Here is a 15202-nt window from a genome sequence, read left to right as displayed (position 1 = left end):
CTAGATCCTCTACTTTATCTTCAAGTCCTATTGTTATATTTTCTGTTTGATTCATTCTTTTTGTTAAGCTTTACTTGGAGTTTTCTGGTTGAGTTTTGGATTTTTCAATTCCATCTTAATTTTAGCTTTAGCACTCTTCTGGGTTTTATCTCTGTTGAATTCTGTTTTCATGCCCTAGATTGTCTTCATCTTCATCAATTCTTCTCATTCCCATGTATGTGTTTTACTGTGCATCGTTCAGCTGTTTTCTCTTTTTAAACTCTTAAGTTCATTAAGTTGTTTGTGTCTTCTAACTCTTTGAATTATTTGATAAAATGTGATTGATATCTTAAATACTGTGTCCTGGAGTTCATCTGGGTAATTTTCACTGGCATCCTGGTGAGATTAGAGGGAATACTGCCTTGAACTTTCATATTGTTTTAATTTTTTGCAATGAGCTCTGTTCATGTGAACTTCTCTTTGTTCATCCTATACCTGATATGGATAGAGCAGTTTGTGGTCAAGGAGAGCATGTGTGGTCAGGCTGGGCCTAGGAATTAGGTGTGGCTTAGGTGGGATGAAGCCGGCTGGACACAGGAGACCGGGATGATGTGCAGAGTATGCATCTGGGCCCAAGACTGCAGTTTAGGAGTAGAGCTGGGGTTGATGAGCCTGCATGGGGAGGAAGATCCATCGGATTCACCTGGCTAAACCCTGGAAAAGGATGTACAAGATCTGGATGGATGGAAATGTGGGTGCAGTGTGGAGGAACTCATGAGTAGGGGACAATGTTGTTGATCTGACTAGGCTGGGGATGATGTACCACAGGGGCTGGATGGGGATGGTGGGAAGGTACATGGATAGAAGGATCAGGGGGACTCACCTGGATAGACCCTGGAGAAGGATCTGTAAAATCAAGCTGGGTGGCAGGACAGACTAAGTCCACTGATTGTACTTTCACTGAATAGTTACAAAAGACCTTCTGCTAGAAGGGACATTATTTTAAACTTGGTGATGTCTAGCAACTGGATAATGCAGTTGGGAAAGCCTCTGTATTGAGAATTATACATGCGTTGTAATCTTCACAACTCAGTAAATAATTTGGTGTTCAGAGAAGCCCCATAAACGCTCCCAAAGTAGCACAAGCAGGATGTGTGATTAACCTAGAGCTCAGACTCGGTCCATTCTCTCCCAGGCTTGTTCTGATTCCTTCCCAGCAGTAAGATTAGGCATGTTCACTGAAATACTGAGCAAGAAGGTAATGAGTTTGGATTCTTTTTTATACTCCTCTTTTTGTTAGTTGCTAAAATGTATTTATAGTCTCATAAAATGAGAATGACATAATATTTTCTTTTTATGAGAAAAATATTAAAAAGAATTGGAAACTGTTTGAGAAGTATTGAATGAGCCAGGGATTACAAACAGCCCAATTCCTTGTGATATTTAGAGAGATGAGGTACATTACAGGAAGGGAGCGCTGGATGGAGGTTAAGACCTATTCCTCAGATGTTCTTACTGAAAGGAAGGTCAGGTGTGGATTCTTCTTCCAGGAAGCCTTGATGGAATGAATTTGAAACTGGTGGTGAGTTCATAAAAACTAAAAAAGCAAACAAAACTAGCTGACCGGATGTGGTGGCTCCTGCCTGTAATCCCGGCACTTGGGGAGGCATAGGTAAGAGGATCTCTGTGAGTTCGAGGCCGTCCTGGTCTACAAAATGAGACCAGGACAGCCACAGCTAGACAAGAAACCCTCTCTCAGAAACCTAAACCAAACCAAACCCGCCCTCCCCACCAAAGGAACCAACAACAGCTAAATGAAAGCATAACTACCTTCACTGTGGGAGAAATTGGCATTGAATCCTCTAAATCTCCCAGAACTGAAATCCAAGTAAGAGAGAGCTTTTCAGATTTTGAAGTTCATAAATATGTCACATGAAAGGAATATACTCTGAATAGTCCTAGATCTTTAACGAAATTGTGTTTGTATATTTCTACATGCAATTGTGGCTCTTTAAAATGGAAGCTTAAATGTTTTAATATAACTTCTATCATAGAATGAAAGCTACAGTTTATGGCTGCTATGAGTAAGTTAAGATGATGCACTTGATAAACTACTCATCATAGTCAATGAAAAAAATAAATTCTAGTAAAATTTAAGGTTTTTTCCCCAAATACCCTTCTATTTAACATAGTGTGGGAAATTAGACTATTCCAAAGTCAAGATCTTTGATCACTCACTGAGGCAAAGTGTTGAACAGTAATATCTAACATACTTACTTAAAACACATCAGTTTATAATGGGAGCAGATACAGAGTCCCACAGCCAAATATTCGGTGAAGTGTGGGGAGTTCTGTGGAGCCGTGGGAGGAAGGATTTAAGAAGTCAGAAGGATGAAGGACACCACAAGAACATGAGCCACAGAATCATAGGAGCAACTGATGGGGACTCGAATAAGCCCAGAGATCAGGGATCCTTATGGGTCTGACCTGGGTCTTCTTGTTAAAAAATTATTTATTTAATATATGTTATGATTGTGTAACTCAGTGTTCTTCTGGGATTCCTAACATCAGGAATGGGGGCCATGTCTGACTCTTTTGCCTGCCTTTTGTTGATGTCTCTGAAAGGCCTGCTCTTTTCTGAGGGGAGATGAAGGGGAGGGTTGGAACCCAGGAAAAGGGGAGATGAGGTTGAACAACTAGAGGAAAGAGGAGGAGGAGGGAGGGAAAATTGCAGTTGGGATGTAATGTATGAGAGAATAGATAAAAAGGAGGAACAAGCCACTCAGTTTAAATCACTTTTCTATAGTATTTTCCTGAGAAGAACTACAACAATTATATTGTTTACCTATTTAATTCTGTTTCTCCTCAGTTTATCCTTCAATCTATTCTAAATATTTTTTATAATAATTTTTATTTTTTATATTAATCACAGGTTATTCACTTTGTATCCCAGCTGTAGCCCCCTCCCTCATTTCCTCCCAATCCCACCCTCTCTCGCTCATCTCCTCTCTGTCCCTTTCCAAGTCCACTGATAAGGGAGGACCTCCTCCCCTTCCATCTGACCCTAGCTTATCAGGTCTCTTCAGGACTGGCTGCAATGTCCTCCTCTGTGGCCTAGCAAGGCTGCTCCTTCCTCGGGGGATGGGGGGTGTTGAAGAGCCAGCCATTAAGTTCATGTTAGAAATAGTTTCTGTTCCCCTTACTAGAGAACTCACTTGGATACTGACCTACCATGGGCTATATCTGAGCAGAAGTTCTAGGTTATATCCATACATGGTCCTTGGTTGGAGAAACAGTATCATAAAAGACCCCTGTGCCCTGATATATTTGGACCTTGTGGAGCTCCTGTCCTCTCCAGGTCTTACTAACTCCCCCTTCTTTCATATGATTCCCTGCACTCTGCCAAAGGTTTGGTTATGAGTCTTAATATCTGCTTTGATACACTGCTAGGTAGTCTTTCAGAGGCCCTCTATGGTAGGCTCTTGTCTTGTTACTTGTTTTCTCCTACTTCCAATGTCCATCCCATTTGTCTTTCAAAATATTTTTATTGGCCCCTGATCACAATTGAACAAAAGACAGAAGCTACAGATAGAATTGAAAAAGCATTCATGATACAATAGTCTTTTTTGATTCATACGTGTGTATGTGTGTGTGTGTAGAAGCCCAAGGCTGATGTTGGGAATTTCTGCTATTGTTTTTCTGCCTTAATTCCTTGAGGCAAAGTTTCTCTATGATATTCAGAGGTCTCTAGTATGGCCAGTCTTGCTAGGAAGTTTGCTCTGTGAGTTCCCTCTCTCCACCTTCTTAAGCTGGAAATACAGGAGAACTGCTATGCTCACCCTTAGTTTATGTGGGTTCCTGGGGATCTGATATGGTTCTCATGCATGAGTGTCAAGCACTTAACTGCTGAGCCATCACCTCATGGTACATTATTCTTCAGATGTGCAAAATGTTTTCCTAACCAGGGAATGACTAATTTTGGACTGGACTGAGGTTAAGAGAAGCCATTTGGGCTTTCACAGTGGAGAGAAATTCTCTATGTGAACTGAAATTTAGGGCAAGCCAATCCCACAAAATATGAAAGATACAAAATTCAAGGGACTCAAGTGGTTCTTTATTGCTAAAGAACAGCAGTAAGCAGCACATGGGAAATCAGTGCTGGGAAGTTGAGGGCTGGCATAAAATAGCTTTGCTGCTGTGTTTAGCCTCCTATCCAGAATCTGGATTTAATTTCTTCTATTTCTTTTCTCTATAACTAATATGAATGTCATGTGTAGCCTAACAGACAAAGTAGTTCAATATTGTATGTAGCTCAACAACTGATACATTGAGAGATCCTCCCGTGTCTAAGTATAAATTGCTTCTCCTATATATCTGTGTAAATGTGGCTCACAGGCCAAATAACCCTTCTTCTCAAAAGACTAGGTGCTGCTCCTTCTTATGCCTTAGCGGCAACTTTCAAGTCCAGTGGGATTTTTTTTTCAGTAATTGACTCACACGTCTCTGTGGAATCAGGTGCCTTTGATACTGCAAAAGCTCCCCTTACAATCCTTACAATCCTTCACTGTTTTTTTTTTTTTCTTTTTGGATGGCTCTTCATTCATTTAATGACTTTATGGCCTCATCCCCTGGACTGTAATTATCTGTGACTGTGCACACTGTATATGAATCACTGTGTCTGTATGGTGAAGTGCAGACGTTGTGGACCCTGTAACACTAAAGAAGGGAGTCCTCTCTTACCTGCTGGATAGATAGCAGATGAGAAATCCCACACTGGGGAAAATTAAACCCTCTGAGTTAGTTTTTATGATTTTTTTTTGTTTCTTTCCATGATGTTTCATGATTAATCATAATTTTAGAACATAAAGGAAAAAAAAGCATCAGAATAATTACTACAAAGTTGTCTAATGTGTAATTGATCTTCCAAATTTTGTTTTCTATTACAGAGAAGCAAAATTTGAAAACAAAAGTTTTCAGACAGTATTTCCCTAAGTAAGGAAGTAAGAAACAATATTCCACAGGAAGACCATGCCAACTGGTTTTCTAGTACCAAATAGTCATCCCTGAAAACACACAAGTTACAAAAGACTGAGTAGGTTATATTTATGAATATACATTTATAAATGGAACAACAATTAATGAAAAACGAGGCCACAAATTTGAAGGAGAACAAGGATGGGTATTAGGAGGACTTAGAGGGAGGGAAGGGAAGGGGGAAATGATATACTTACATTAGGATTTCAAAAACTAAAAACCAAACCAAACCAAAACAAAACAAAAAACTATTAAAATAAATGATAAATTTTATCTTTTCTGTTTCTGTTTCTGAACTCTTAGGACTAGATTCTGTGTCCAGATTCTAATTCTACCAGACACAGTGCCTGCTAGTGAAGACTCAGATCTGTGTCATTTCTTTCTCTGGTAAAATAGAAAAATTAGATTCTGATGAGCAGTGAATCCCATGGTTTCATGGCTGGCAAGACACTTTGTAGTCAGGATATGATAGCATCAGAAGGATGGCAAAGATACGAGGATGGGGAAGTGAATGCAGATGAGAAGACGGGGTGGCTTGTTATTCTGAACACTATACAATCCATTCCTGTGGAGAAATGTCTTATTTGTCTGTTTACAAACCTAGCAGGACATACATAGGCAAGTGATCATTTTCTGTTGAAAGCTTCTGCCTTAAGGGATCAGACATTTGTTCTAATTACTTTGCTAATCATATTTTATAACCTTTTATAATTGCCTTCAAACTCATTCCACATATTTTTGAATGACTTTAATGATGATAAATTGTCAAACTTTGAAAGTGAATTAGGATTAGATATCTTGAAAAATTCCCTGTAGCAAAAGACTTAGAGTCAGTTATCAAATATTTCAAAGATAAGTAGGTATAAATGGTTAAAGAGATTATGGGTTAGGAAAGGTTGAAGGAGGGGCAAGGTCAGAGTAGAGGCATATTGGGAGACATAAATAACACTAAAGGCTTTTGAAAAAGTCACATGGAAACTCACTACTATAGAAGCTTCTGTATGCATACATAAAAAGACTTAAATGAAGTTTCCCTTTTAGCTGGGCAACAATACTCTTACTAGATACCACAGATAACAAAAAAGCCAGTGAAGTTCTTGGTCAGTGAGGTTCCAAAGACCCCCAAACATTATACCCTATTGCCAGTGCTTTTGGTTTACTCTCTAGAACTTGAAGATACAATCCTGTTGCTGAGAACATCATGCACCTGAGTCATAGGACATGGAGAAATTGAGCTATTATTGACCCAGGAGCTTCATTCCAATGAGATAGCTTTCATAGTGCTAGAAGGTGCTATGGACACCAATGGAAGTGGAAAGTAATTATGAGTCTTATCCAGCTGAAGACCTTGTGAGGTATAATAATGACTGGCTGGTTAAAACGTGCCCACTGGTGCAGTAGTGGCACAACTGTCATAGGAGCAACCAACCACTTTACAGTTGGATTTAAGACTTGCTCCACAAAAGGAGACCTATACACGACATATTTTTTTTTTTTTTTTGGCCCAAGAACTTTAGGCTAGACAATCATAGACTACAGAAGAGAATTTATTACTATTCTGCTAAATGGACATACTATTAAATCAATTTCTAATGACTTATCAATATACACATAAAGTAATGCATTGCTCAGTCCTCATTAGAGAAACTTTTTATTTGCATTAGATGGCCAAGGTGCAGAGAATAAGAGAATTCAGGGTGCCCAGCCTTACTTAAATGGGACATATATCTCTTTTCTTTCTTTCTTTCTTTCTTTCTTTCTTTCTTTCTTTCTCTCTCTCTCTCTCTCTTCCTCCCTCCCTCCCTTCCTTCCCTCCCTCCTTCCTTCCTTCCTTCCTTCCTTCCTTCCTTCCTTCCTTCCTTCCCTCCCTCCCTCCCTCCCTCCCTCCCTCCCTCCTTCCTTCCTTCCTTCCTTCCTTCCTTCCTTCCTTCCTTCCTTCCAAGACCCAGGTATTGTTGTGAAAGAGGGTAGAAAAGAGTGTAATACCCAGAGGTGGTAGATGAATACAAGAAAGCATTTTCTTCTGAACACAACAAGGTAGTGGCACAAAGAAACAGCAGTAGCGGCAACATGCACAGAACCAAGCTCAAGCAGGCCAAATGCTAGCATAGAAAGGGGAATTTTGCACAGAGTCCTACTGCTAGCTGATGAGCTGTTGGTAATTGTCAGCCGCTTGGAGAAAGAAGGTCAATTTTCTGTAACAGTGTAACCCCAATAAGTTGACGATGACCATGCGTTAGTAGAAGGCCACACATTGAGTATATTTGGATAGCACAAACTGACCTTGGTAGGAGAAAAAAAAAATGTTGTAACATTGAACATTGGATGTGTAGATAAGGGCAGGGTATGTCTGGAATTGTGTGAAAGAGAATGAGCATGATCAAAAATCATTGTATAAAATTCTCAAAGAAGTAATAATAAATATAGAAATAGGTAGAACTGTATGAAATTACCATTTACTTAGGTAATTGTCAATTGAATACTGACAATTCCTTATGTTTCAACCCAAGAAAAAGTTTGACAACAAAAATGAAAGAGGAATTTCCAATTGTTAAGTATTTTTTTTTGGTTTCTGATGCTATTTTGATGGTATTGGACTCACTCACAATAAAGATTGTCAACCAGGGAAGACTAGAGAACAACTGGACATAGAAAGGCAGAAACAAAAGTTATATCACTTTACAAAAAAGATTTCTTTAAACATCGAATTCTCTAGAATTAGATGGATGAGAAAAATATTTGCAAAGATAAATGACAATGACATTTGCTTAGGGTAGTTTAGAAGTTATTTTTAACTATAATCCTATGTTTAAGTGGGTTTGAAATTTAAATTCACAAAATCTTCATGTTAAGAAATTCGTGAGCTTAAAATATTAAATTATCTTCTCTTACTTTGCTTCTGAAAATGAATGGACAGCCTACTTTGGGGTCATTGTCTTGTAGACCACAAAGAAACTCAGAATGAAATATTAAAAAGAAGCTTCCTACTGTAGATATAGGTGAGCTGATACAGTCCCTACCTGGTTTGAACATAGTCCTGGGCTTAATCTCTAGCAGAGGATAAACTAGGCAGCTCTGTGGCCCATGCCTATAATCCTAGCACCTGGGAATTAGAAGCAGGAAGACCTGGAGTTCAAGTCATCTTTGGTTACACAGAATTGAAGATGCGTGAGACCCGTGAATAACAAAAACAAAGGGGATGGCCTGAGATTACTAAAATAGTAGGAAGAAATTACTCAGAAGAAGAAAAGTTTACTTGGTTTGCTTCTAGGTTTTATTTATTTTCTTTCAAGACTGATCCCTATTTATATTTACTCACTGTCAGGCAGCTAAATTTAACTTAGCAAAAATCTAAAACCTTATTGATAGAGAATCAGAGAAAAACACACAAGGTCAGGTAGAAACCAAAATTCAAGGGGAGGAGGGGATACCGGAAAGTCCAGGAGACCAAAGTGCTGCTTCATAAACTCTAGATATCGCTTATACCAAACACAGCCTACAATAGCTGAGTAGACACTGTAGCTGCTACTCAGTATCAGGGAGTCAGAGCTTAACACAAAAGACTAAAGGAAGGGCTGATGAATGACTCAGGAGGAAAAAGAGCCCGCTACAAAGACTCTCTGGAACACCCATGGTAGGAGACAATTGATCCTCTGACCTCCACCCACGAATGCTCATACTATGCACTAAATAACCAAATATATCTGTGGTAGGCTCCCGTCCTATAGTTAAAAATAAATAAAACCTAGGCTCTCTCTTCTACTGCTTCCAGTGTCTGTCCTGTTTTCCTTTCTGAATGAGAATTAAGCATCTTCCCCAGGATCCTCCTTGTTGGTTAGCTTTTTCAGTTCTGTAGATTTTACTATGCTTATCCTATATTACATGGCTAAGATCCACTTATAAGTGAGAATATACTTATGCCTGTCTTTCTGCTTCTGGGATACCTCACTCAGGATGATCTTTTCTTTTTTTTTTTTTAAGTTTTTTTTTTTTTTATTAATTACACTTTATTCATTTGTATCCCCCCATAAGCCCCTCCCTCCTCCCCTCCCAATCCCACCCTCCCTCCCCTTTCTGCATGCATGTCACTCCCCAAGTCCACTGATAGGGGAAGTTCTCCTCTTCTTTCTGATCTTAGTCTATCAGTTCTCATCAAAAGTGGCTGCATTGTCCTCTACTGTGGCCTGGTAAGGCTGCTCCCCCCTCAGGGGAAAGTGATCAACGAGCAGGCCAATCAGATTATGTCAGAGGCAGTCCCTCTTCCCATTACTATGTAAACCACTTGGACACTGAACTGCCATGGGCTACACCTGTGCAGGAGTTCCAGGTCATCTCCAGGAATAGTCCTTGGTTGGAGTATGATTTTCTGGGAAGTTCCCTGTGTTCAAATTATCTTGTTCTGTTGCTCTCCTTGTGGAGTTCCTGTCCCCTCCAGCTCTTACTATTTCCCACTTCTTACATAGAATTCCATTCACTCTGCCCATCAGTTGGCCATCAGGCTCAGCATCTGCTTTGACAGTCTATACTGCAGAAGCTTTCAGTGGCCCTCTGTGGCAGGTTCCTAGGTTGTTTCCTGTTTTCTTCTGGCTTTCAAGGCCCTCTGTAGCAGGTTCCAAGGTTGTTTCCTATTTTCTTTTTCTTCTGATGTCCATCCTCTTTGCCTTTCAGGATGGGGATTGAACATTTTAGTTAGGGTCCTCTCTTTTGCTTAGTTTGTTTAGATGTACAGATTTTAGTGGGTTAATTTATATTGTATGTTTATATGAGTGAGTATATACCATGCATGTCTTTTTGCTTCTGGGACAACTCACTCAGGATGATCCTTTCCAGGTCCCACCATTTACCTGCAAATTTCATGATTTCCTTATTTTTCATTGCTGAGTAATACTCCATTGTATAGATGTACCACAGTTTCTGCATCCATTCTTCAGTTGAGGGGCATCTGGGTTGTTTCCAGCTTCTGGCTATTACAAATAAAGCTGCTACAAACATGGTTGAGCAAATGTCCTCTTTGTGTACTTGCGCCTCTTTTGGGTATATGCCTAGGAGTGGTATGGCTGGATCTTGAGGAAGCACTATTCCTAGTTGTCTGAGAAAGTGCCAGATTGATTTCCAGAGTGGTTGTACCAGAAATAAACCCACACACTTACGGACACCTGATTTTTGACAAAGATGCCAAAAGCATACAATGGAAAAAAGGATGATCTTTTCTAGTTCCATCCATTTGCCTGTAAATTTCATGATTTTCTTGTTTTTAATTGCTGAGTAGTATTCCATTGTATAAATGTACCATAATTTCTGTCTCCATTCTTTGGTTGAGGAGCATCTAGGCTGTTTCCAGATTCTGGATATTACTAATAAAGCTCCCATAAAAATAGTTGAGCAAATGTCCTTGTATGGATAAACATCTTTTTGATATATGCCCAGGAGTGGTTTAGCTGGTCTTGAGGTAGCACTATTCCCAGTTTTCTGAGAAAGCACCAGATTGATTTCCAAAGTGGTTGTACAAGTTTAAATTCCCACAATGGCAATGGCATTCCCACAAAAGCAATGGTGGAGGGGTCCCCTTTCCTCATAACCTCTCCAGCATGTGTTGTCAAAAATGTGTCTTCTAAAAGTCTCCACTTTTAGGGGGTTGAAGCAGATACAGAGACTCACAGCCAAACTTTGGACCAAGCTCAGGGAGTCTAATGGAAGAAGGAGAAAAGGAACCCAGAGGGGACAGGAGCCCCTGGGAGACCAACAAAGATAAAAAAAAAAATTACAGCACCCAGGGGGGACTGCAGAGACTGATGCATCAACCAAAGATCATGCATAGAGAGAACCTAGACCCCTTTCTCAGATGTAGTCAATGGACAGCTCAGTCTCCATGTGGGGCCCCTAGGGGAGAAGAGACAGTCTCTGACATGAACTCAATTGCCTGCTCCTTGATCCTTTCTCCCTGGTGGGGAGACCTAGCCAGCCCACAGTGGAAGAAGATCCAGGCAGTCCTGATGGGAACTGATAGACAGTAGGGGAGGAGGACTTCCCCTATCAGTGGACTAGGGAAGAAAGATAGGGGAGGAAGAGGGAGGAAAAGTGGGAGTGGTAGAAGATGAGGGAGAGCGCTGAGCTGGGAAATAAAATAAATAAATTGTAAATAATAATAAGAATAACAGAAAAAATAACAATGCCAAAGTCTGGAGAGTACTCAACTATTTGCAAACACACATCTTTCTCTCTCTCTCTCTCTCACACACACACACACAAAACAACAAGCAAACAAACAAACAAAAACAAACAAACAAGAAAACCCAAATACAATGGTAAAATATTTAAAAGTAAATGAAAGTAGTATTTATGGGATCATAACAGAATCATAAGCCTTTTTTTTTAAACATATACCATGCCTCTAGTTCATAATCTCAAGTCATCAAAGAAACAGAATAATGCCATCCATAGTCAAAGGAAAATATAAATTCATAGTAACAACTCCAAGGCTTTGCAGATGCTGTAATTAATTAGCATGGACTTAAGGTATTGGTAAGATGAAAACGAAAAAAAGCCACATTTAATCAGTTAAAATTTAAAAATTGAGTAAAAGCAAAATAGAAAATATAGAACAGATATTAAAAAATTAAACTGGCCTTCTGCCTTTACCATTACTACACCTTATATTAGAGATACTGATTCCAGAGGAGAAACTGGACAGATGTGAAGTAGGTCTTCATGCAGGAGACTATCTTACCAAATGATTCTGTTAGTTTTTCCATAGAAATATCGAGCTTTATTTACAGGGCTTTCTTCTAAGGACTTCACTAAAGCATTGTAATCGACAAGAAACCTCATATCAGAACTGTTTCCTTTGTCACTAGGCACTAGATGAACCAGCCAGGACTGACGGCAGCTCCAAGCCCAGTGTACTAGACCTACCAGTGGAGGTAATGACTTCAGCTTACCCTGTTTTGGTATGCAATGCCCAAACTCCTTGCTAACCCCGTGCCTGGTTTCACTTCTTCCAGTTGTGTTTTCCTGCACAGCTCAGGCAGCAAACTGAAGAGCTCTGTGCTACTATTGATAAGGTCTTGCAGGACTCCTTGTCTATGGTAATGCCGTAGAGTAGAGCGTGCTATTCAAACCTTTGCTTTGCTTTTCTTCATTTCCCTCTATCTTGCCATGATGCCTCATGGGCTTATTCTTCCTTTTTTTTTTCTTCTGTTCTTTTCTTTTCCAGCATTCTTCTGATTCTCCTTCACGGCCCCCACAGGCAATGTTGGGTTCTGAAACAATCAAAGTATGTATATGATTATTACAGTTTACCGTGTCATTCAGTTTTCTGCCTAGATGATTTCAAACTGTGATTCGGGGCTTTAGCACATTGAGAAACCAATTCACAGCCAAGTGCAGTGTTCACCTTCTTGCGTTTGCTCACATGCACACACGAAGGCTAGTCTTCGCAGGATCGCAGTGTCAAATTATTTTCTGCTCTTTATCAATTTCAAATAGTTTGAAAACCAATATTCCAGGTCGTTGAATGTTGGACTTTCGTGGATTTACATGTCAGGTTTGTAGCTTATATTAATTTTGGATTGATGTTAACACAGGTTGAATATTAATGTAATTTACATATACTCAGAAATGTAGAATGGGGTATGAGGTTGACTAAAGCAACACTGTCGTAGGTTTTAGGTGGGTGTTAATTCTGCAGTTCTTTCCTTCTTACTGAAGGAAGTGATTTCACTGTTCTGTGACCTAAAGAACCAGAACTTCAGAGGCATTAGAGTGTCAGACTTGTTGTGTTATATAGTTGCTTCTTTCTCGTAAAGGAGCCATAGTCATTTGCTAGGATAAAGTACATAGTTCTGTAATTTTACACCTTTCGATGTTTAATGTAGCTCTATGCATCCTAATTTCAAAACACATTTTGTTTTTCACTTTTACATAACTATTTCTTTTTTATCATTTTCAGCCTTGTTTTCTCTCTTTCAACGAATACAAATACCTTTGGCATAAACTATTTACAAAGGAACATTGTGTACCTGAAGCAGGCTTTGAACATAGGGATGCTCATGATTTAAAAGAGTAGACCACATCAGGGCTGGTTGCATAGTCTTCCTCTGTGGCCTGGCAAGACTGCACACCCCAGGGAGAGGTGATAAGAAAGGTTGCCACTGAGTTCATGCCAGAGACAGCCCCTACTCCTGTTACTAGGGAACTCATTTGGAGACTGAGGTACCCTTGGGCTACATCTGAGCAGGGGCCAAGGCGGGGCAGAGGGGAAGAAGAGGGAGGGAGGGTGGGAAGGGAGGAGATGAGAGGGGGCCACAGCTGGGATACAAATTCAATAAATTTAATAAACGATAAAAAGAGGAGTCCACAGTTTCAGTTGCAACAGATAAATATTATGAATTATGTTTTTTTTTGTGGTTTGTATGGCCTTGGGCTTTGAGGCCCCAGAAAGATAAAGACAAGCCAGGTGGAAATCATAAGGAGCTTACTATAGATGTGGAAGAAGAGATAGAATTTACTCTGAGATACACACGTAGAATAGAGTCTGAAAGATCAGTGATAATATCTTCAGGCAAAGGCATAGTAAGTATGAATTTCCTGAGGCAACATGTCTTGGTTTTGTGAAGATGTTGAAAAAGTTAGTGTATTTGAAATTTAGTGAGCCAGGGACAAATAGCATAAAATTCGCTTGAGAATCTATTTGTCATGGTTTGATATTTGGACTGGAAGGAAAATAGAAAGATATGAAAATGATCATTCTGGCAGCTGGGCTGAGGCTACTGAGGAAGCCAGAAGTACAGTGACTGTTGGTGTAACTGGAGAGGTAGATTAAAAGGAGCCATGGAGAAGCAAATGGGTTTGTGGCTTGATAACAATTCAGAGATGAGCAAGAAAGAAGAGAAGCCATGAACAGCTGCCCAACAGCTCTGCTCAGGGCAGATAACAGTGAAATAGGTTCAGAATAGTGGAGGACAGAGGGTGTGGTAATTAAAATAGCATTTGTATGAGAATTGTCTGAATGGAGTTGTTCAGGTATGCAGCTAGCAGGAGATATGTGGGTATCACATACTGCAAGCCTGTACAAAGTTACACGGAAGAAAACATTACAGGTAAGTACAGCCAAACATAGTGAAAAGGTTATGCTAAGAGGAGAATCAGACACTCTAAACCTGTTAGAAGAAAAAAGGGTGGGGGGGGGAAGAGCCTAGAACTCATTGACACAGGAGACAACTTCCTGAGCAGAACACCAACAGCACAGGCTCTATGATAAATAATCGATAAATGGAACCTCATGAAACTGAAAAGCTTTGTAAAGCAAAGGACACTGTTGTCAGAACAAAAGGACAGCCTACAGATTGGGAAAGGATCTTCACCAATCCTATATCTGACAGAGGGAAAATATCCAGGATATATAAAGAACTAAAGAAGTTAAACAGCAACACATCAAGAAATCCAATTTAAAAAATGGGGTACAGAGCTAAACAAAGAATTCTCAATAGAGAAAATATTGAATAGCAGAGAAACACTTAAAGACATGCTCAATATTCTTAGCCATCAGGGAAATGCAAATCAAAGTAATCCTGAGATTTCACCTTACACCCATCAGATTAGCTATGATCAAAAATTCAAGTGACAACACGTGCTGGAGAGGATGTGGAGAAAGGAGAGCCCTCCTCCATTGCTGGTGGGAATGTAAACTTGTACAACCACTTTGGAAATCAATCTGGCTCTTTTTCAGACAATTAGGAATAAGACTACCTCAAGATCCAGCTATACCACTCCTAGGCATATATCCAAAAGATGTTCAAGTATACAACAAGGACATTTGTCCAACCATGTTTGTAGCAGCTTTATTTGTAATAGCCAGAATCTGGAAACAACCCAGATGCCCCTCAGTTGAGGAATAGATACAGAAATTGTGGTATATCTACACAATGGAATACTGCTCAGCAATTAAAAACAAGGAAATCATGAAATGTGCAGGCAAATGGTGGGAACCAGGAACAATCATCCTGAATGCGGTATTCCAGAGGCAGAGAGACACACATGGCATCTACTCACTGCTAAGTGGATATTAGACATAGAATACAGGATAAACATACAAAAATCTCTACACCTAAGAAGCTCAGCAAGAAGGAGGACCCTGGGTAAGCTGATCAGCCCTCATTCAGAAAGGCAAACGGGATGGACGTTGGAAGAG

At 39.8% G+C, this 15202-nt stretch overlaps 1 protein-coding gene across 1 annotated transcript in view; it reads left to right on the top strand.

Moving 5' to 3' along the window:
• The window catches only part of Mlip (muscular LMNA interacting protein), a 128511-nt gene that overhangs the window by 45812 nt on the left and 67497 nt on the right, over positions 1–15202 (top strand). The window contains exons 6-7 of the mRNA XM_055596956.1: positions 11868–11933; positions 12227–12286. Of these exons, the coding sequence (XP_055452931.1) occupies positions 11868–11933; positions 12227–12286 (126 nt within the window). The remainder of the gene's footprint in view (positions 1–11867; positions 11934–12226; positions 12287–15202) is intronic.

This window comes from Psammomys obesus, unplaced genomic scaffold, assembly GCF_907164565.1.
Source record: "Psammomys obesus unplaced genomic scaffold, mPsaObe1.curated_primary_1811, whole genome shotgun sequence".
Taxonomy (NCBI): domain Eukaryota; kingdom Metazoa; phylum Chordata; class Mammalia; order Rodentia; family Muridae; genus Psammomys; species Psammomys obesus.
The sequence above is the reverse complement of the archived record's forward strand: the minus strand, read 5'-3'. Positions and strand labels throughout refer to the sequence as shown.